Here is a 19,955-nt window from a genome sequence, read left to right on the forward strand (position 1 = left end):
AATAGTGACCTGCACCACTAGAACGTTTGGTAAGAGTAGAATTCTTCGGGAAGACTATCATCCAGCTAATACCACCACTTAATTAAAGATTTCTGGTATTTCCATCTAGAGCAGATTGGATATGGAGGCGAATTTCTATCCAATTAAATGCACCTTCCAGATAAAGACAGCGTACTCCAGGCAGAATCGCTAGCATTCGCCGAAGCCAAAATAACCAATTTCCCGGATAGTCAGGCTTCTATAAAATTAGTAAATTAAGTCATCAGAACTTACAAACTTGTAATGGAGTGCATAGAAGAACTCAGCTCACTTAGTCAACGGTTCGATATCGCTCTATTATGGGTTCCATACCATAGGAACATCGAGGGTGACGAGGAGGCGAATGAGCTTGATAGGTTAGCATCCTCCTTTAGCTTGATTTAAGCAGAACTAGTAGAAGTTCCCTTCAGCCGGATTAAGGCGGAAATAGAGCCTCGCTGTTACAGTATTGCAAGTAGATGATGAAAGGAACTACCTAGCTATACCATGTACGGGAAGGCAACGTATCAAAGACCAAACAACTGCTTACGTACGGTCGACCCAAATCTCCAGACTAACCGCGATTCTTACAGGATACTGGAAGGTAGAGGAACACGCGGCAATAATATTTGCCACAGTTGCAGAGAATTGGAGAAGGAAACTCCTGGTACAAAAACAATTTAGCTTGTTGTTGAAGGTCAGTTGGTATGAGAAAGCCAATTCCAACACAATCCGTTCAGCGTGAGGAAACATAGAACCAAAAATTTGTAGTCATTAAGGATATTCGCCAAATTGAGAAAGTAGTCTGAAATACATTTTGAAGTTACTTGAAGTGTAAGTTATCTTATTGAACGCCCTTTTTAACAGTTATAGGAATAAAACTGAGAGCTATGAAACAAGCTAAGTTTTGTTTACATTTTGACTTATAAAATTCGCAGCCATGCCGCTGTTCCAAACTGCAAGAGATGCTGTGTTGATTGAAGATAAAGTAACTTTTACATTGGTGGCAGATACGGACGAAGTCTTGAAAATTTGTTAAAACTTAATTGAGTATCTTTTCTCTGTAGTTTCTTCAATCACTTTTGCAATAATTCATAATGTTTTGTTGACTCGGTTGTTGATCTAAGACTTTGTTAGAAACCGTTGATGAAACAAAATATTTTGGCACTATTTTTTCACCAAATTCCACATTTAATAGTCATATTGACCATATTGTTATGTCTTATTCAACATTAGGCTTTACTAGGTGGAGCAGTGAACAGTTCTCTGATCCGTAAGCATTTAAACTGCCATACACGTCTTTTGTATGTTCCAATTTGGAATATGCTACTTTCGTTAGAGGTCAAAAAAATTCTATTAATCAGAACGAGCATGCTCGAAAGTTCTTTTCTAAATTTGTTTTGTGATTTTTGAATTTTTTTGAGCCTACGCCTTCTTATAACTCTCGCCTGCTTCTAATAAGCCTTAAGAACTTAGAAGGTAGAAGAACTGCACTCCCACTATCCTTTCTGTTTAATATTGTTATGTTAGATGATATAAATTTTAATGTCCCGCAGAAAAGCCTACGAGTATTACTTCCTTTTTATGTTGCTAGTTGGAACGCAGGGTATACACGTAATACCCCAATTACACGTGCACTTAGTGAATTAAATAACTTTTAACTTTTATTTTGTATCTCTTACTTTCCGAAGTTTTTGTAATTAATTTTTAGTGATTTTAGTAACAAACTTTTTACTTGCTTGTATTTTAGTAGACTAAATTTATGTGAATAAGCAAATGAAAACAAAAAACAAACAAGCATAAAGTTGGGTTGCATTATAACTCTTACAAGCTAACCACTTAAATCTACTCAACCTTTTAGACTGCAGAAGCGCTGATAGGTGGTACTTTTATTCCAAGCACATTTTGTTGTTCTTTTAGGCTAATCAGCTTTTTTGTTCACTTTCGAAGCCGTTCACTCATTTTGACGAAAATATACTCATAAATAAGAATAAATATGTATAACTAGCGCTTATATCCTTTTTGAGTGTTTGGCCGAGCTCATCCTCCTATTTGTGGTTTGCGTGGCGTGGTTATGGCAGAAATACACTCGGAGGTTTGCCACTGCCTGCCGAGGGGCGATTGCTATAAGAAAAAGCTTTTTCTCTCATTTGGCGTTTCATGTACGGAGATTCGCACCTATGCAATTCCGAATGGTAGTCACGCACCAATCCATGTGACTATGGCGACCGACGAATACCTCCATTAAATTCGGCGCTATAAAACTCAGATGTTTCTGGATTATTATAAGTATGGACATCATAAAATAAAAGAAATGCAATATGGTTTTTACTATATTAATTACTTTACTTTATTCGCTTTATTTCTAAAATCGTTTCACAAAAATAATCGCTTTTTTGCATAAATGATGCTTCTTTATTTTAGAGAGGCACTACGAGACACGTTTTTATTCGATTCGACTTTTTAATATAATACATATGTATGTATGTAAGCTCTTATGGTACTTCACAGAGCTCGCATTAAAGCAACAATGTCAAACGCAGCTAGCGCCACTCTAACTTAGTTTTATTCCTTAATTATTTTCTCTGATATAAGACACGATTATATTTTAGTAGAATTATGGCTAGATCAATATATAAGATATGTAATATATGTAGGACATACATATGTATATATGCTTGCAAATGGTCTTGCCTATAAATTAACTATCAAACTATTTTGGTGTAAACTATACATACATACAAATATTTAAAAAAATTGTTTTAGAATATATGTATTATTATTTTTAACGAACCCTTTTTGCGTCAATTTTAACTACATATATGCATATACTCGTATTAGATAGAACTGATTGTGTATAGAATAACATTTGCTTATACTTATTATCGGGCCATCAAGTGCTTAAAAATATGTATGTGTTTGGGTGTATATAAAAAGTGGGCTTTTATGTATTTTTTTGATTATTTACATCAAAAAATCAATAAACAGGAATACTTTTTGGGAGGGAAAATGGCGCACGAGGACATAAATATACTGAAGGATTGAGGATCGCTGCTAGTCATTCCTCTTAAAAACTAGATTGCTTGCTGTCGCATACATTTTTTAATTGTCAGTTTGTCTTTTAAAGAACTGCTACCACAAAATGTATTTTTATATCGAACTTAATGTTTGTAAGTAGTTCTAAATATATCGACTTTTCGGTAGAAATATCATTTAGAAATTTAGAAATTAATTATTCTTTTCTTTTGATCTGGTTCAAATTGAGTCTTTTAATTATTTATTAGTATACATTATGTGTTTAATTTTTAATAAAATCTTTATTTTACATTCGGTATGCTTATACGCAATAGTATGTGTTTAAAACCAGTAAAATTAGCCTTTTTGCAGTTATTTTTGTATTAAGCCAATTTACTCTCACTTGTGTAGGTGGACGATGGTATTCTTCAAAAATTAAATTAATTGAATAAGAAACTTTTGTTGTCACAGTTCGATGGCGTTTTTTTTTATATATGTTAAGTAAAAAACCCACAATTTACTAAAATTAGTTCGATTTCGCGCGAAAACCTTATGAAAATAATTAATAGTTACTACGGAGCGGACGGTTTTTTCAATTTGAGTGACTACATAAACACAAACAAATGCCTTATTTGGGTATTGGAAAATTCAGATACATTTTTATATTTCTCTAAATACGCGTTTACAGCCAAAGGATTGCGATATCGAGATGTTAACAACAACTGAAGTTTTGAAGAATAAAATTCAGCGTGAAATTGGCAATGTAAAGCGCGAATTATGCCGAAATGTTGTCAAAAATCTCTTTAAAAAAGGTTTTGTTTTAATTTGTATACTGTTTTTTGAGTTAAAGTGATTTTGTTAATTTGTTTTTTAAAATTTTTTATACCAAATATTGTACTGATTAGCCAATTTCCTTTCAAAATATATATGTAAGTCTTCCAACTAGAACCAATCAAGCAAAAAAAAGTATATATATTTGTGAAGTCGAAATATGCACCTCCGAAGTTTAAATTGGAAGGCTATATTTTAGTTTGATCACAGTAGTATCTCTATTTAATAGGAAATAGTAATTATGGGTGATTAAATATGCATTATTTTTCTAAATTATTGAATCCAAGCTGTTTTCTATTTTACATTTTCAAAGAATATTTTTTTACACTTTAGAAATATCTATACTGCGCCACACAAACACTTCGCACTGTCAAAGGTCGAAAATGACTAACACCTCATAAAAAAACAAACGTTAACTGGCCTGGTATGTGTAAGAAAAGATGAAAAATTTGTAAAATTCTTAAAATAATGTTGTTTACGAATTTAGCATTTGAAAGAACAGGTATGAACAGGCTAATCTCATACACAAGCAAGCGTGAACTGGTCTAATGAAATGATGTTTGAGTTTTCATATTTGCATACGTGCAGATTATATTATTGTGGATTTCTATAAAGTTAAAATTAACATTTTTTAACCAATACTTTATTCTTCTTATCTGCCTTTTATTTGTTTTTAGTTGTTTTCTAATATCTGTGTTAAATTATCACAACCGTCATATTTGCAGTTTAAACAATCGACGATATACAATAAATTCGAATACCCTCGTGACCGTCAATCAAATCGAAGACTTTTGTGTACACGTACTTTTAATTATATTGTACAATATAAATTTACATATGTAAATAGATAGAGTTAATTAAACAATTAAAAAAAAAACAATAAATATTGCTAAGGTCAGCAAAGCAATCGTTCGTTAAATATTTTTGTTTGAATTGCTATCCAATAATTAGTTCATGGTTGTGTCTTTTATAAAAATATGTATGTAAATATGTATTTCTTAACAATAAATTGCGCTATTGCACTACTGATATATTTAAAATAAAAACAATAATAAAAAAGAAGAAGCGTAATCCTACTTATAAGCAACGCAATAGCAAAACAAAAAAAAAAACTTAGTGTTTAAAGAAAAATAAAGAAACCATAAAAAATATTGAGTGACTATTTCGTTGCTTAACTTAGTTAGAAGTAGTTAGTAATTAATTCTACCTATATATGCACGTGGCGCGCCATCGTATTTAGTACTTCTCTCCGCCATATGACAATCGTCAATTGCCTGTTAGCTGTCCATTAAGCTTCATTGCTGCCGCCTGTTAATTAATCGCTAAACTATGTATGCAAGTAGCTGCAGGCTTCATTTACTCCTCCTCCTCGTTAGACTCGCTGCTTAACAATTGTGACATTTAACCAGTCCCACTTCATCACAATTCATGCATTTCAGTGCCACAAATTCAGCTGTAAAGTGATTTCGATGCACCGATTTCTTTGAGCCATTGCACGAGGGACACGGCAGTAGGCGGTAGCCGCCGCATGTTTGACAAGTGAACGTGGTGGCAATTGACTGAGAATAACAGCGAAAATGAAAAGAAGAAATAATATATTATAAAAAAATATACAACAAAATTAACAAATGTATTATTAAACGCGCACACTTGGTACTGTTAGCATTCTTTTAAAATGGCCATGAAAAGGCGCTCACATGCCGCATTGACAAATGTCATTATCAATTAGATGGATTGGCTAGCGCGTGTAGGCATTTCCTCAGGCCAGTAAGTCGGCCGTCAGACTTACCTTGTATGGTTTGAGCAACTGGCGCAGTTCACCAGATTCGTTGAGTCGTTCCACGGTGTCAGCATCCTGAAAAAAAAAAAATAAAGTAATGTATGAATAAATGGTTAGCCATATGTGTTGATGATATGAAATACTTAAGAAGGAAACTTGTTCGCATTGGTTTCAAATTGATTTGTTTTGTATGTTGTTGAGCGTCTGATTTTCATAGAAATATATTTTTCCATTGCGCTAATGACTATGGAAAATTTTAATATCTCCGGCATTGTTGGTATTTTAAAGAAATTATCAATTTAAATTCAATAACTCAAATGCACTCATTCATCCATTCATATAAGTCAGGCTAATACAAGTACATATATCATAAATAATAGAAATGTTACTTCTAATATTCGACCAGTGGCAATTCAATTTCGATTTTATATTTAAGCGATTGTCTGTGAATTGGTTAATGTCACGCATATAATTTTAGTTCGGATATTAAATTACTACACCCATTTTTACGTAATCAAAACAACTGAAATGGAAAATATTTGTGGCTTATCGAACATTGCAAAACTGAATTGAATTTCAGTTCAGAAAATGACAAAATTTGAATGCAGTTATTATTATGAGGAGATTTAACATTGCAATCTGAAAGATTTATTGTGCCCCCTTCATGGATTCAGAGTATTTCTCTGAGCTCTACTTCCTTCATAAATTACACTGCACAACAGCATTTCTGATGATTGGGTTATGATACAATCCAATTTTTAATGAAAATTTCAAATCTGTAATTGAAATTCCTATATCAGCTCTATATGACTCTATATGACACATTTGACTTTTTGTAATAAAACACTATAGATTTAAAGATTATTTTATTTTATTGCCTTCTTAAGTTTAAAAAAAATTTCTTTTATATGATTTCCTTGCTGAAGTTGAGGGCATAGAACTGTTGTTAATGCTCCAACAATAGTCGGCCATCATGTGTGTGTTCCAGTAACCTTGATAGCGTTCCTCCATCGTACGAAGGTCCTGGTGGAATCGCTCGCCCTGTTCTTCGCTGATATCCCCAAGATTGGCTGGAAAGTAGTCCAGATGGTTGTGAAGAAAGTGGAACTTAATGCTCATATAACATCCAACCATTTGGAAGTGACCGTTTAGTTGTTCGACGTGCTGAGAATAGTCAGAAATTTTCTTATTTCCTAAGAAATTTTGAACAAGCCAAACAAACGCCTTCCATGCCCTTTTCTCAATCACTGTCATAGTGTCTATGAAATTTGAGTATTTTATTAACGACCTTATCTGTGGCCCGTCAAAAATACCCGCTTTTATCTTTTCTGCACTCAATTTTGGAAACTTTCTAGACAGAAAAAGAAAACAATTTCCATTTTTGTCAAGATCTTTAACAAATTGTTTTATAAGCCCCAGTTTTATATGTAACGGAGGTAAAATTATACCGATCCCTTGATACTAAAGGTGGGTTTATCACGTTCTGTTGTCCTGGTACTAACGCTTCCCGAGCAGGCCAATCTTTTTTAATCCAATGTTGATTTTTAGCTCTACTATCCCATGAGCAAAGAAAACAGGGAAACTTTGTGTAACCACCTTGTTGGCCTAAAAGAAAGTTTACATTTTTAAATCGACACATATGACCCAATTGTGTTCCGCATATTTAATTTTATCTAAAACCAGAGCAATAGTTGTATATTCTTCTTTTACTTTAGTAGAATGATGAATCTATAAATAAACGCCACTCACTAGAAACGTAATTTTGTAATCCCATTGCAGCCATTAAACCAGGTACATTTTTACAAAATGCAAAGTCATCTTCTTCAGCAAAATATTCAAGGAAAGTTTGTTCTCTTCTGCGATAGTAAGAAATTTTAGTTTCTTTTGTGACTAAGTTTCTTTCTTTTAATCTAGATGCCAAAATTTCTGAACCAGTCTTTGACAGTCCCAGATCTCTAATGAGGCCATTTAAATCATCTTGGTTAAATGGTTTTGGGGTTCCCAGGTCACAATCAAAGTCACTATCGCTATTGTTTATTTTTGCCTCAAAATGTAAAGGTTCTTCGTGTGAAGCACCAGGTTGAGGTTCAGATGACATCGTAGGGCTCAAAACACGTCTATGTGCTGATCGTATTTTTTCGGTTAATGCCAGTTATTTAAGAAAACTTAATATTGGTTTAAATATTCGTCAATTAACACTGAAATATAGTGATTTTTTTGTGATAGCTATAACTCGTAAACAAGAGCTGTTACAAAAAAATGAGGGCATATATAGAATCAGCGTTGTCAAATTAGTAAACATCAAGTATCAAAAGTCATTCATCAGACAAAAAGTGCGATTTTGTTTTTTTGTGTTATAGTATGTATTTGTTCTATTTTATTGAGTTTTATTTCCTCCTCCTTTAAAATATGTTTACCCAGGTGTTTGTGCTGCTTATGCAGTTCTGAGCACGATGATAGCACATGTTTCGCGCTTTCATCTTCTACCCTACATAACATGGAGCTTGCCCATTGTAGTATACTCCCAGGTTAGTAAGATTATAATTTAATCTACAATGCCCTGTTAGAATTCCTGTATTGATTCTAAAATTTTTCTTATTCAACTATTGTATGGTTATCGGTTAAATCCCATAATCACATACCCTCATAAAATTACCGAATGCCTGCTTATCAATTTAAAATTCCTGCAGTCTCGGCGCTCTATTTTACCTTGATTTTTTGTGATTGATATTTTGTAAGGTGTTGTGAATTACCGCTACCTTTTGGAGCGAATCTTTCTTAATACCCTATCTGAACGCTTCGTAATTTAGAACTTTCCATATTTTGTCTGCTTATCCTAGACAGTCTTTCATTAAACTTCTTAGTAGAATAATGTCGTATGGGAACTGGAACCCATGAGATATATACCTGACTGTTCTAGCCTAAGATACTCAGTTTATCAAAACATTCCGGCACCAGTTTTGATGCAACCTGGAAAGAGTTAAGAGCCTTGATTGCTTTCATTAAGGAAACTATATTTCTGTTGTTATAGTTGTGTTTGAGGTTAAAGTAAGCGCATGTTTCTATTGCGGAGACCTCCGCTTGAAATGTACTTGTATTCTTGCCTATCGCTTTCGAGTATCTCATCCCGATTCCTAGACTTCTGCCCCTGAAACTTCCTGGAGAGGGATCCGTTCGTGTACTAAGTTATCATGTTCCGGTTTATCTAGTAGTTAATCCTCCTTTTAAATAACCCTTCCCAAGTCTTTTTATTGCCTAGTGACTTTTAAAACGTATTAATGTCGATTATCACGAATTGAAAATCAGCTACGTAAACATATTTCAAGAGTGTATTCGAATATACTTTTTACTAGGTTTTTACGAGTTTTCTAGTCGAGCAGATCTGGACTTAGGCTGACAGTTTGAAGCTTATGCTTACCCCTAACTTTACTAGTATGTCTCAAAAAAATTATATTTTCACTGTTCCATATAAAATACAAAGAAAAATACATATAAAATCCAGAATAAATATTCCGGTTGTCACTTGATACACAGTAAAATGAGACTCTTTTGAAGATTAAGAGACGCTTTTTACCTTTTAAACTATATAATATAGTATTACCACTTACCACAAATCTATTCAAACACAAGAAATACAGGCTAAATTATACACTTGCGCATATTTTAGGAAAATTCTTGCAATATATGTTATTCGATTAGTAAAATGCCCCTACTTCGAAAGTTTTTGGCATTTCAAGTTGAGGTTCTTGTTTCTACAAATTTAAATTTGGGCTAAGTGTTGCTGCAAAGCTGAAGTATTACAAAAATAGTACCACACTTTCATTTACAAAGATGTATTTTTGTCATTGAAAATGGTAAAGTTTTGCGTGAATTTTTTTAAATGCGAAAATTTTACCAGTTATCGAAAGTTATAAAGGACGTATGACAGATGACACAAAGATTTTATTTATGTTTTAGATTCATACAAAAAATTTTTATCGATCATCAATTATAAGATTTTCAAAACTAAAGTGCCTTTCAAAAGTGACGCCTAGATATCAGTACTGAATAATTCCTTGAATGCACTTTTTTATGGCATCTGTGACATTTGACAAATATTAGGTTGGGGAATAATACAATAATTATATCAATAAGTTAATGAATTATATATTCGCCGTTGCTGTTTACAGCCCCTTCCCACCTCTCGACCAATTTGTTGATTTCGTTCCGCCAAAAATCGCCTGGTGTGGTGTTAAAGAAGGTGTTGCGCCAGTTTTCAAGGACCTCTTTGCCATCGAAGATAATGACAGGGAGCGGAAAATATGGTAATCGGTCGGTGCAAGGACCGGAGAATTCGGCGGTGCAACATAGAGTCTGGCGTTGTCGTGAAAGAGTATGGTTTCACCATGTCAATCAGGTCTTTTCAGTCGAATAGCTTCATTCACGCGGTGTAGCTGAGCAATGTAGAGCTTCTTGTTAGCCGTAGCATTCTTTTCGAGACTTTCCCAGTGCACCATGTCCTCCCAGTCCCACCAAATACATATCATGATATTCTTTGGATGAAGATACGTCTTGACTCTCGGCTTTGGCGTATCTCCTGGAGCCACCCACTTCTTTCTTGGCTTCATATTGATGTATAGGGACCATTTCTCATCTCCCGTGACGATTCGGTACAAAATTCGCTTTTTATGTCCGCGTCTTGCTCGATGGCGAGCAAGCAATTTGAAGGCGACTTTCTTTGTTTTCTTCGTTGAGCTCGTGAGGCATTCCGGCTCCCAATTATTCGGTAAATCCCATTGAATGAAGCTGAATGAGAATCGTTTTATGATCGCAGTTCATTTTTTACGCCAATTCAGGATTGGTTTGGTGACCGTTCTCCTTCAAAAGTGATTTGAGACGTTCTTCATCGAATCCAGAAGGTCTTCCGCTGCGGGACATGTCATCGACGTCAAAGTTGCCATTTTTGTCCCGGCTGCTTTGGCAGCTTTTTGATTTCGATGAAAAGCAAAGAAAAGCAGATGTCGAAAATGTTGATTTTTGCCTCCTGTGTATTCCATTTCTAAGCCTCAAAATTATTAATAAATCAAATAACTCAAAAATACAATTAACATAGTTTTGTAGAGCAGAAACAGTTCTATCGAATGAATTCTTACGCTTTGCCAAACAACAAGCAAATCGTTGTAAAATAAAAGGAAATATAAAAACGCTATGGACTTATTCCCCAACCCAATAAAAGATGTAAAATTTTACACGATAGGACAACGCGTTAAAATTATTGAAACTTATTATGAAAATGGTCAATCTTTAAGAACAACATATCTTAGAATTCGTGATGTTTTTGGTGTAAATAAGCGTCCGAATGAGTCGACAAAAAAAAAAAAAATTTCAAAAACTGGTTCCGTCGGAGATAGAAAGAGGACTCGCAGACCAATAATTGTACGATCTGTTGAGAATATTGCGCAATGCCGAATAACCTTCAACATCGATAACACGACGTTCTCAACAATTAGGCATTCATCTTTTCTTCATCTTTTACTTTTGTTATGAGGTGGACGAAAACTTTGCCTCAAAAATAAAAGGTGTGGTTTTATCCGACCTCAATAACATTTTTTGAAATTGATCGTTCAATGGGAGGTAGCCGTGCTTATTGACCGATTTCGCTTATTTGCAATACCAACCTATTATATTATATATTGGATAAAGGGTAATATGTGTACCAACTTGTATTGAAATATTAGTTTGGGGGAAATATAAATCCATTATTTTTTCAGCAGATGACTGTAGTGAACGATATCTCGTAAAGCATCGATCAAACAATTTAAAGTTTATGCTCGTGGTTAAGATGACATTTCACACTAAAAAAGGTTCTGTTGCTGTTTTTTGATTGTTCCATTCAGTTGTGAGTTACAGGGTGGTAACAATGGAAGTCAATAAAAAGAAAATTCGGTGCATTTACAATTTGTCTTTGATAAAGGCGAAAATGCTGCCACGCAGCTGAAATAGTGAATGCTGTGTATGGTGCCGATATTATAACAGCTAATTACGTGCAATTTTGTTTTCGTCGATTCCGTTGAAGCATTTTTGGTGTTAAAGAAAATGTCAATAATGTGGAAAATGTCGGTAAAATCACAGAAATAATCGAAGTTGACCGGCATGTCAGTAGTAGTAGTAGCATCGCCCAAGAGCTAAAAATCGATCATAAAATGACTGAAATATATACATCGTACGCACGGCCAGAAATAGCTTGACTCCTCTCATCATTCTGAGCATTATTATCTACCTTGATTCCTTTATGCTGTTACATACAAATGTGAACAAAATTATATTACCCTTGTACGCAAGTGCGCAATATAAAAAATTAAAAGCAAAATACTATAGTGTGAATAATGTATGCAAAATAATTGAAAATGTGTTTACACAAAGTTCACAAAAATATTTTCCTTGTAAGGTGGCTTCGATCTTCACTGCGGATATTTGGCTTGAAAGTGAAGAACAATTGTTTCTATTAGCAGTGGCCCTCGTGCAGTAATAAAATGCTTTTGAGTGCAGTTCTGCAACTTTATACACCCTTAGTTACTTTGCACTTGATAGTACTTTATATACCATTTTTGATTTGTATCGGTATGCCATACTTGAAGTGACTAAAATTAGCTCTACAAATGGGACAGGGTCGCAAGTGACATATGTATTTTAAAATGTTAAAATTTTCAAGTGAAGTCTTTAAAATATTTCGTTTTATGTGTACTAAGAAAATAAAAAAAATTTGACTGTCAAAACATTTACATTTTTAATAACGAATAAAAAGTAATGTAGAAACCTGAGCGAAACCTAAAGCGCAAGTAAATTTAAAAATATTTACAAACATGCATTCGGAATAAATGCCTGAACAATCATATATATTTGTATGTATATGTATGAACATACATATGTATGCATGGGTACAGAAAGAAATCAATTGTACAAGTAATCGCCAATTTCACTTTCTTCGTGAGTAAATTACGAGATGACGAACCCTCACTTTCTGCAGCATGCAATTTTTGTTAGTGACTGTTGTAACTACATACATATGTACATGTGTATGTACATATGTAGCTGTTGCCGTTGGCCATGATAATGGCAGTGAGTGAGGCGAGAAGGCACCGTGACAGCTCTTTCACGCATATTATGGTCAATATAAACGAGTTTATAAAACACGCGAATGTGTGATATTTTTTTTATTTCTACATAGCTGTTATATTTTTGAACGAGTATATTTAAACCTCGCGGAGCTTGAGTGAATTCCAATTGGAATTATAGCAGTAAATTAGTTGAATCAAGTATTTATAATGGCGGGTGGTAACTACTTCACGCGCATGCGAAAAAAGTGGCTAACCATCATTCGCTCAAGCGGTAAATTAAATACTCAATCCGAAAATGGCAATGATGCGCAAACAATGTTTTTTGAATATAATGCATATGTAAATATGAAATTGTTATGCTTAGTATGTATGAGAAACTGTAGCCTTGAGGCATTTGAAAGGCGCGCTTACGCCTCGTGGCATGCTAACAATCAACTAAAATACAGGTAAATAACTATACGAAAATTTAACTGTCAACGTAAATACCTCAAGCTGCGACGTGCACGTATTTCCTTATGCGTATTTTTGCATTTTTATTATTGTCAATTTTCTCTTTCAAATGCATGTAGCTAAAACGTTATTACGGATGTTTCACTTAACTCGTGTTTGAATGGGCTTTTGTCTTTCTGCGAACTACAAAAAACTATTTTAGCTATCACTAAGTTTGTCCAAAATGTCCGATTATGCTTAGGGGAAAATTGAGTATGATTAGGGGAAAATTAAGTATAATATTTATTTAATAGTTTGGACATTTTTAATTCACAGGCTCCCTGTTGGATGAATCATATATGAGCAATTTTGGACATACAGTAGAAACTCGATTCTTGCACGTAATGAAAACCGGGTTCGATGCAAGTTTCGAGGTTGTTGCAAGTACTCATTTTTTTCTTTCCATACAAATTAAAGATGTTTATTTGTTTGTATTGTATTGATTAAATACACTTTAAAGCGAAAAACTTAATTTGATATTAAAGAAACATTCGATTTTGTTCTTTTTTTTGTTCACACTCGCTTGTTCAGCACCACACAGTTTCTGAGCCTCTGCAGCGTCATAACATCGTTCAAGCAAGCGTTGTTTTGTTCTGATCAACCCAAGCATTGAATGTTGATTTTGACTCCTCCGATCTAATTTCATTTGTTAGTTAGTTCCTTCTCCGACTATTTCGTCGTCTTTCTTACAGTATTATTCATTTAAAGCTGTGGGTTACGAATGAGGTTCAACAACCCTTTGCTCAGATTGGGAGACTTGCTGCAATGGTTTTACTTCCTGAAGCAAAGTTGCAATGAATTGAATATTGGATGTATCATCATCTGTCTGTAATCGTAATTCGGAAAGAGGAATGATATCGTCACAATTCCAGTCAGACACTTTTTCAAATAGTTATGAAACTATGACTGAATTAAACTTGCTGTAAGAGCATCCCAAGTTTCATTGCTAGTTCTCTACGAGATGTGACTTAAGAGCCGTAAAGTTTGGAGGAAAGCACATTACCAGATCCTATTAGCACCAAAGATGCCATTTTGATGCACACTAGTAGAACCACTGCTTTTTATTACTCAAACCATCTTGATTTGACTATGAATCTGCCTATATCGTTCATTTTCTTTTCTGCAATCTCTTTCAAGTTAACCATCGGGAATTCCCCCAGCATTCTACCCAAAATTGAATAGTATTTAAAAATATTTAACCAAACAGGGTAACTCAGATCGAGATCGCATGATTTGTTATAAAATATTATTTTCAATGCAAATTGTGATTGTGACTCGGGATTTTCATAAAAATTAAAAAATAGGAACTAAAATGGAGATCAGAGCAACTCAATACTTCTTCTACTTAGTTCAAGAGGTACAAAATACCGTAACTTTTCGTCACTCTTTCAACGCTGAGGGCAATGAATTTTTTTAATTGACCAAGAAGAGTTCGGTCTTGGTATTTTTGGCTTTGTTAATTTTTACATTGCAGTGTAGAGAAAAATCTTTTCCGCCCGATTTGAATATAGTGAATGCCATATATTTGTCTGTGGCTATTTTTGTGAGTTTACTTGCAACTATGTAATAAATTTAAATTCTGTTTTATACTGAAGAATGCGTAATGAAACCAGCTGCAGTATAGCCCGACAATTGTGACCGACTCTCAAAGTTAACGCATAGAATTTCTGCTAAGCCAAAATAAGTAAAGTCTTAGCACACTGATTTTCTGAATAACGAGACACGGCTTAATAGGCGGACAAATCCAAAGGATGGGCGTGCAACACTTGACTTCTGCAGAAGCTGTCTAGTTGAGAAAGAGATTTACCATTTTATGTGGACAATTTTTGAATGAATCTTAAGGTCCTAGAAATCTTCGGAAATTTCGAAGTACAAAAATACACCCTGATTTTAGAAGAGATAAGAAGCCTGAGTGTGTCCCATAGTGGACGACCGCTTCAACCTAACTGAACCTAACCTTGATAAGTAAAACTTAGATGAGTATTTACAAAGCAATTTATTTTATCTTTCCTATAAAATAAATACCCAATAGTGTTTATTCTAAGGTAGAGACTAATGCTGCGAACACTCACCGATGTAAACACAGTCCCCTATACTTCCCTTCCTATCATAGTTTGGTAGATTTTATCGCAGGATTTTTGAAAATTCCCGTAGAACCGTGTCAGCTGATTGCTCTCCACCACACAATGTTGCCAAACAATACATTTCGAAATCATTTACAAAATAAAAATAGGAAAATTTATTGTATATTAAAATAACTCAAAAACAATTTCGAATAATGATTCGCCACACTTATACCATAGCTACACTTTTGTAACCACCTATTTACTACTGGAAGATTTGGATTAACTTTGCACACTTGTCTAATTCTGCATTTCATTTTAATTAAGCGTAAAGAATATTGGATATTGAAATTTCAATTCAATTAATCAGTTTACTATTAGAATTGTGTTTTATGAGTGGAAAAATGTTGCTTGTTTTTCTACGTTTCTCTTTATTATTTCCCGTCATTCCGGATTATAATTCACACATTGTGCGCATAACCAGACATTGTCCCATGCAATGCCTATGCGACTGACAAAGTGGTAAGCTCCCCTATTTACGCCAAAGCAATTTTTTACTGCTAATACGGTTTGTTTTTATTCAGCACTAACTTTTCGAAAACTGGTTCACTTGCGTCAATACTTTTTGATGCCCAACTAATGGACCGAAAGCGGCTGCCACTATAAATTTTAATGATTAAATTTCATTGTGCAACTTTGTGTGTTTGAGAGTTGTATTTCGCAAATAAAAAAGCCAGAAAAGTAATACTTGAAAGTAGACTACACTCCTGCATACGAAAGGATGTCAAGAGATTTTAACGCATTTTCTGCATCATTACATATCTCTCGAAAGCAACATTTGAGAAAAATTTAACTGTGAAAAACATAAATCACTTGCGGCAAAAATAATGCACACGAATATAGCATTAGCTATGGACTGGTAACATACAGCTGCAACACTAACTTCGTATTTACAATGGCTAATCTTCCTCTATGTATGCAGTGCGCTTGATTTGTCTGAAACTAAATACCATAAAATCTGTGTTGGTGCAATAATAATTGCAGCTGCGGATTTAATAGCTTAAAAGAGAAGTCTTGAAATTGTTTAGCAATTGTTTTCTATCGTTTATTATGTCTTTTTTCTGGCACTTAACCGGTGAATGGCGAAGCGAAAGAATCGCATAAGCACGCAATGAGGTGTTAAAAAACGATTGCGCAAAAATAGTATGTAAGACTCTGGCAAATTATGCTTACAAGAATGTCATAGAAAACAATTTGATTAATTTTATTATACACATACACTCGTGCTCATATAATTAAGTCACTTTATCTTTTAACAATATTCACAATGTATTTAACGCTAGATTTTTCTTCTTAATTTTTTATTAAAATATAGTGTGTTGTATCACAAGGTTTCGAACTTTGGATAATATTCACAAAAATTTAGCAAAAAGTTATCATCAAAATTTTCAACTGTCTAATCAGAGCCCTTGAAAAGCTTCTGGGTATACAGTTTTATATCCCATTTAATTCTAGTATTTATAAGTAAGAGTAAGTTTGATGTCGTTCAAAAATCGTGTTGATTTTTTACAATTTGTTTTCCATGCGATGTTGAGCATTTTCTCCCATATAAAAGACTTCTGAGCAAGATAAAGTGGCTTAATTATGAGAATATAAGTATACATTAGGGCGGGTCGATTTAAAAATCGCTCATTGCTCTGTGAAAACCGTAATCTAGGGATCAAAATAAGAAGCTTTGCCGAAGGAACCATATCTCTAAAACGAATTCTGATGTTCCCCAATTTCAAAATATCACCATTTTTGGCCTTTACATGAAAAAATCAGCTAAATGGCTATGTTTTTTCTTTATTTTTATTTATTTATAATAATATGTATTTTTTCTCTTAAGAAATTTATTTAGTCAGAACATATGTAAATGAAAAAATTAATTTAAGTGAGTTATAGAAAAGAAACTAAAAAGTTCGACCCAAATTGGAGGACATCAGAATTCGTTTTAGAGGTATGGTTCCTTCGGCAAAGTTTCCTATTTTGATCCCTAGAACATGATTTTCACAGAGCAATGGGCGATTTTTTTGCCTCCCCAAAAATCGACCCGGCCCAGTATACATACTTAAATACATTTAGCTTTCAAAATATTTGTAATAAATCGTTAGTAGAAAATGCTTTTTCTATAACGTTTTTATTTAAGGTTTTCTAATAGGTCAATACTGATAGTTGATAGGTGTCTGTCAAATCTGTTAGACAGTCACTGGTGCCAAATGTCCATGCATGCCAACAACTTTATGAACTATTTAAGGATATTGTTATCGGTTCAAGTTCATATGGTTTGACCCCGCTAGACTTTTTCTCGTACTTTTCTGAAGTTATGAAGTTGCAGACTAATGCCAAAAGGACGCAGTCCGGCGATGTCCAAAAAAAACAACATAACCTAGGCCAATCATTCAAATTCAGCCGGATCTACGAAGCAAAATTATGGACAATTGAATCTCTTGGATTCGTGCCATAGTGGGAAGCTCCGGCAGATATTTGAATGATGCCATACTTCATATAGTTTCGTTAATACTTTACTTAGAAACCCCTATACTCGTATTTCCTCTCTGAGTATTTGGAATTGAATAAAAATATTATCATCATAATAGCAATGTTCAGCCCTCAGGCCTTCAAAATGAATGTTTTTGATATATGAATAAAAGCCGATTTCCATCTCTTGACTATGGTGAGGGGTAAGTATCAATACTGCATTAAAAAAAAATTAGAGCTGTTACTAAAATTTTGTGGTGCTGTTACTTTTCAGAATATGATCGGTAGATTGCCAGTTATAATTTGAGATTGAGCTTCCTGTTGGTTGGGAAGCTTAATCTTTAATATTACCTCCTGCATTTAAACAAAAAGCAAGCGCGTTCGCTTCTTCATTCTCATATTACACTTTCAGTTTAAATTCAATCTTCTTCAAATTAAACGAAACCTTTTTCAAATTTGAGCAAATATTTTCAAATTAAATTAAAGCACTTCCAAATTTGTTGAATTGAATTGAATAACAAAATAATAGTGCTTATATTAAATCACAGTTCATGGAATCAATGAAGAGCTTGCCCACTCGCTGCATTACTTAGATGACATGCCCATAACGTAATTCGCAACATCATTTTAACTAATGTAATTTCTCCTGCTCCGCCGCCGTAGCCGAATGGTTTGGTGCTTGCCTACCATTCGGAATTTGGAGTACGTTGGTTCGAATCTCCATGCATGAATTTTTGTTTTCTAATAGTGGTCGGCCCTTGGCAGGGAATACTAACTTCCGAGTATATTTCTGCCTAGAAAAAGCTCCTCATAAAAATCCATCTGCCTTTCAGAGAAATAAAGAAAATAAATTTTGTAACTTTGGGCCACTTTAAATTTTTTCTAATTAATTATAAAAAATGGATTCCTTGGCTTTACGCAATTGGTTTAAAATATGCCGCTCCCACGGATCACAAGAAGCAAAAGTGGTAATAACTACAGTAGCTCAAATCTTTATGTAATGCAATCACCAGATCTCCTTCTATACAACTTTTTACACAACTTGATTACTACCTTGCAGGCATTTATAGTAGGACACACTCAGGCTCATGGCCCATTGTGATGCCGCGTGGGGAACTAGCCCCTATCCCTCTGAAACCAATGTGTGCTATTCAAAAATTTCGCAAGATCTTTAATTTCGACAGAGCCGAGGTCTTCTAATTCGTTGGAAAAATGTCCGCCCAAAATGGTGAGTCTACGTCTGGATAGAGCAGGACAGTGACACAGAAGGTGCGGGATCGTCTCTTCCTTTACCTCGTCTAGACAACTTTTGCAGAAGTCATGTGTTTGCACACCCATTCTCTGGGCGTGCCTACCGATTAGACAGTGCCCCGTAATAACTGAAATCAGTGTGTTAAGAAAGACTATTCTTATCTCTTTTTAGTAGAAGTTCTGCTATAACAAAAGAAGAAATCAGAAATGTCATCAAAATGTTCAAGAATAACCAAGCACCGGATGAATCACGGTTTGAAATATTAAAACTTATGAAGACAACAAAGAAATTCTTGAACAGGAAAATATCCTCACAGAAAATATCTTCAAATATGTCCTCTCAAAAAAGATTTGTGCATCATTCGATTGTTTTCCTTTGGTTTTGTCAAGTCTTTAGCCTACCACCAATCACTTTGGATGAGTTTGAGGTCAACACTCAAGCTTCTATGCATTGCCGGAATTACGCCGTACAGCAGCTATCTCACACCGTTGTTGTTTTATATAATAAATATCTTTTTTCTATCGTTCTTATCTAGCCACGCTATAAAGTCCAAAATTGTCTATTAGTGGTGAGCCAAAAGGTACTGATTAATATTTGGCAACTCTAAGAAAATCAAAATCAATCACAAAGTTCAGGAATTTTACAAAATACACTGAATTATCATGCAGTGTAACTATCGAGGAAAATTACTTTAAAATAATTAATCTCGAATATTAAGTTGAATTGTGTGATTTTAGCTACTCAAGTAGTTGTGTAATACAACAATAAAAAACAAAAAAAATCGTCTTTATCTTCTATGCAAAAAAAAACAAAGTCAAAATTGCATGTTTAGTACATATGTTTCATATGGCAATATAAACATACACATGTTTTACAAGTCTATCGACAAC

General features: G+C 34.1%; 1 protein-coding gene across 1 annotated transcript in view; it reads right to left on the reverse strand.

Annotated features, from left to right (window-relative positions):
* Positions 1 to 2,349: 2,349 nt before the first annotated feature.
* Positions 2,350 to 19,955, reverse strand: part of LOC128858427 (probable serine/threonine-protein kinase DDB_G0282963) — a 120,427-nt gene continuing 102,821 nt past the window's right edge. Inside the window, exons 4-5 of the mRNA XM_054094691.1 lie at positions 5,654 to 5,719; positions 2,350 to 5,423 (exon numbers count right to left, since the gene is read on the reverse strand). Coding sequence (XP_053950666.1) covers positions 5,250 to 5,423; positions 5,654 to 5,719 — 240 coding nt within the window. The 3' untranslated portion in view covers positions 2,350 to 5,249. The remainder of the gene's footprint in view (positions 5,424 to 5,653; positions 5,720 to 19,955) is intronic.

This window comes from Anastrepha ludens, chromosome 3 (assembly GCF_028408465.1).
Source record: "Anastrepha ludens isolate Willacy chromosome 3, idAnaLude1.1, whole genome shotgun sequence".
Lineage (NCBI taxonomy): Eukaryota > Metazoa > Arthropoda > Insecta > Diptera > Tephritidae > Anastrepha > Anastrepha ludens.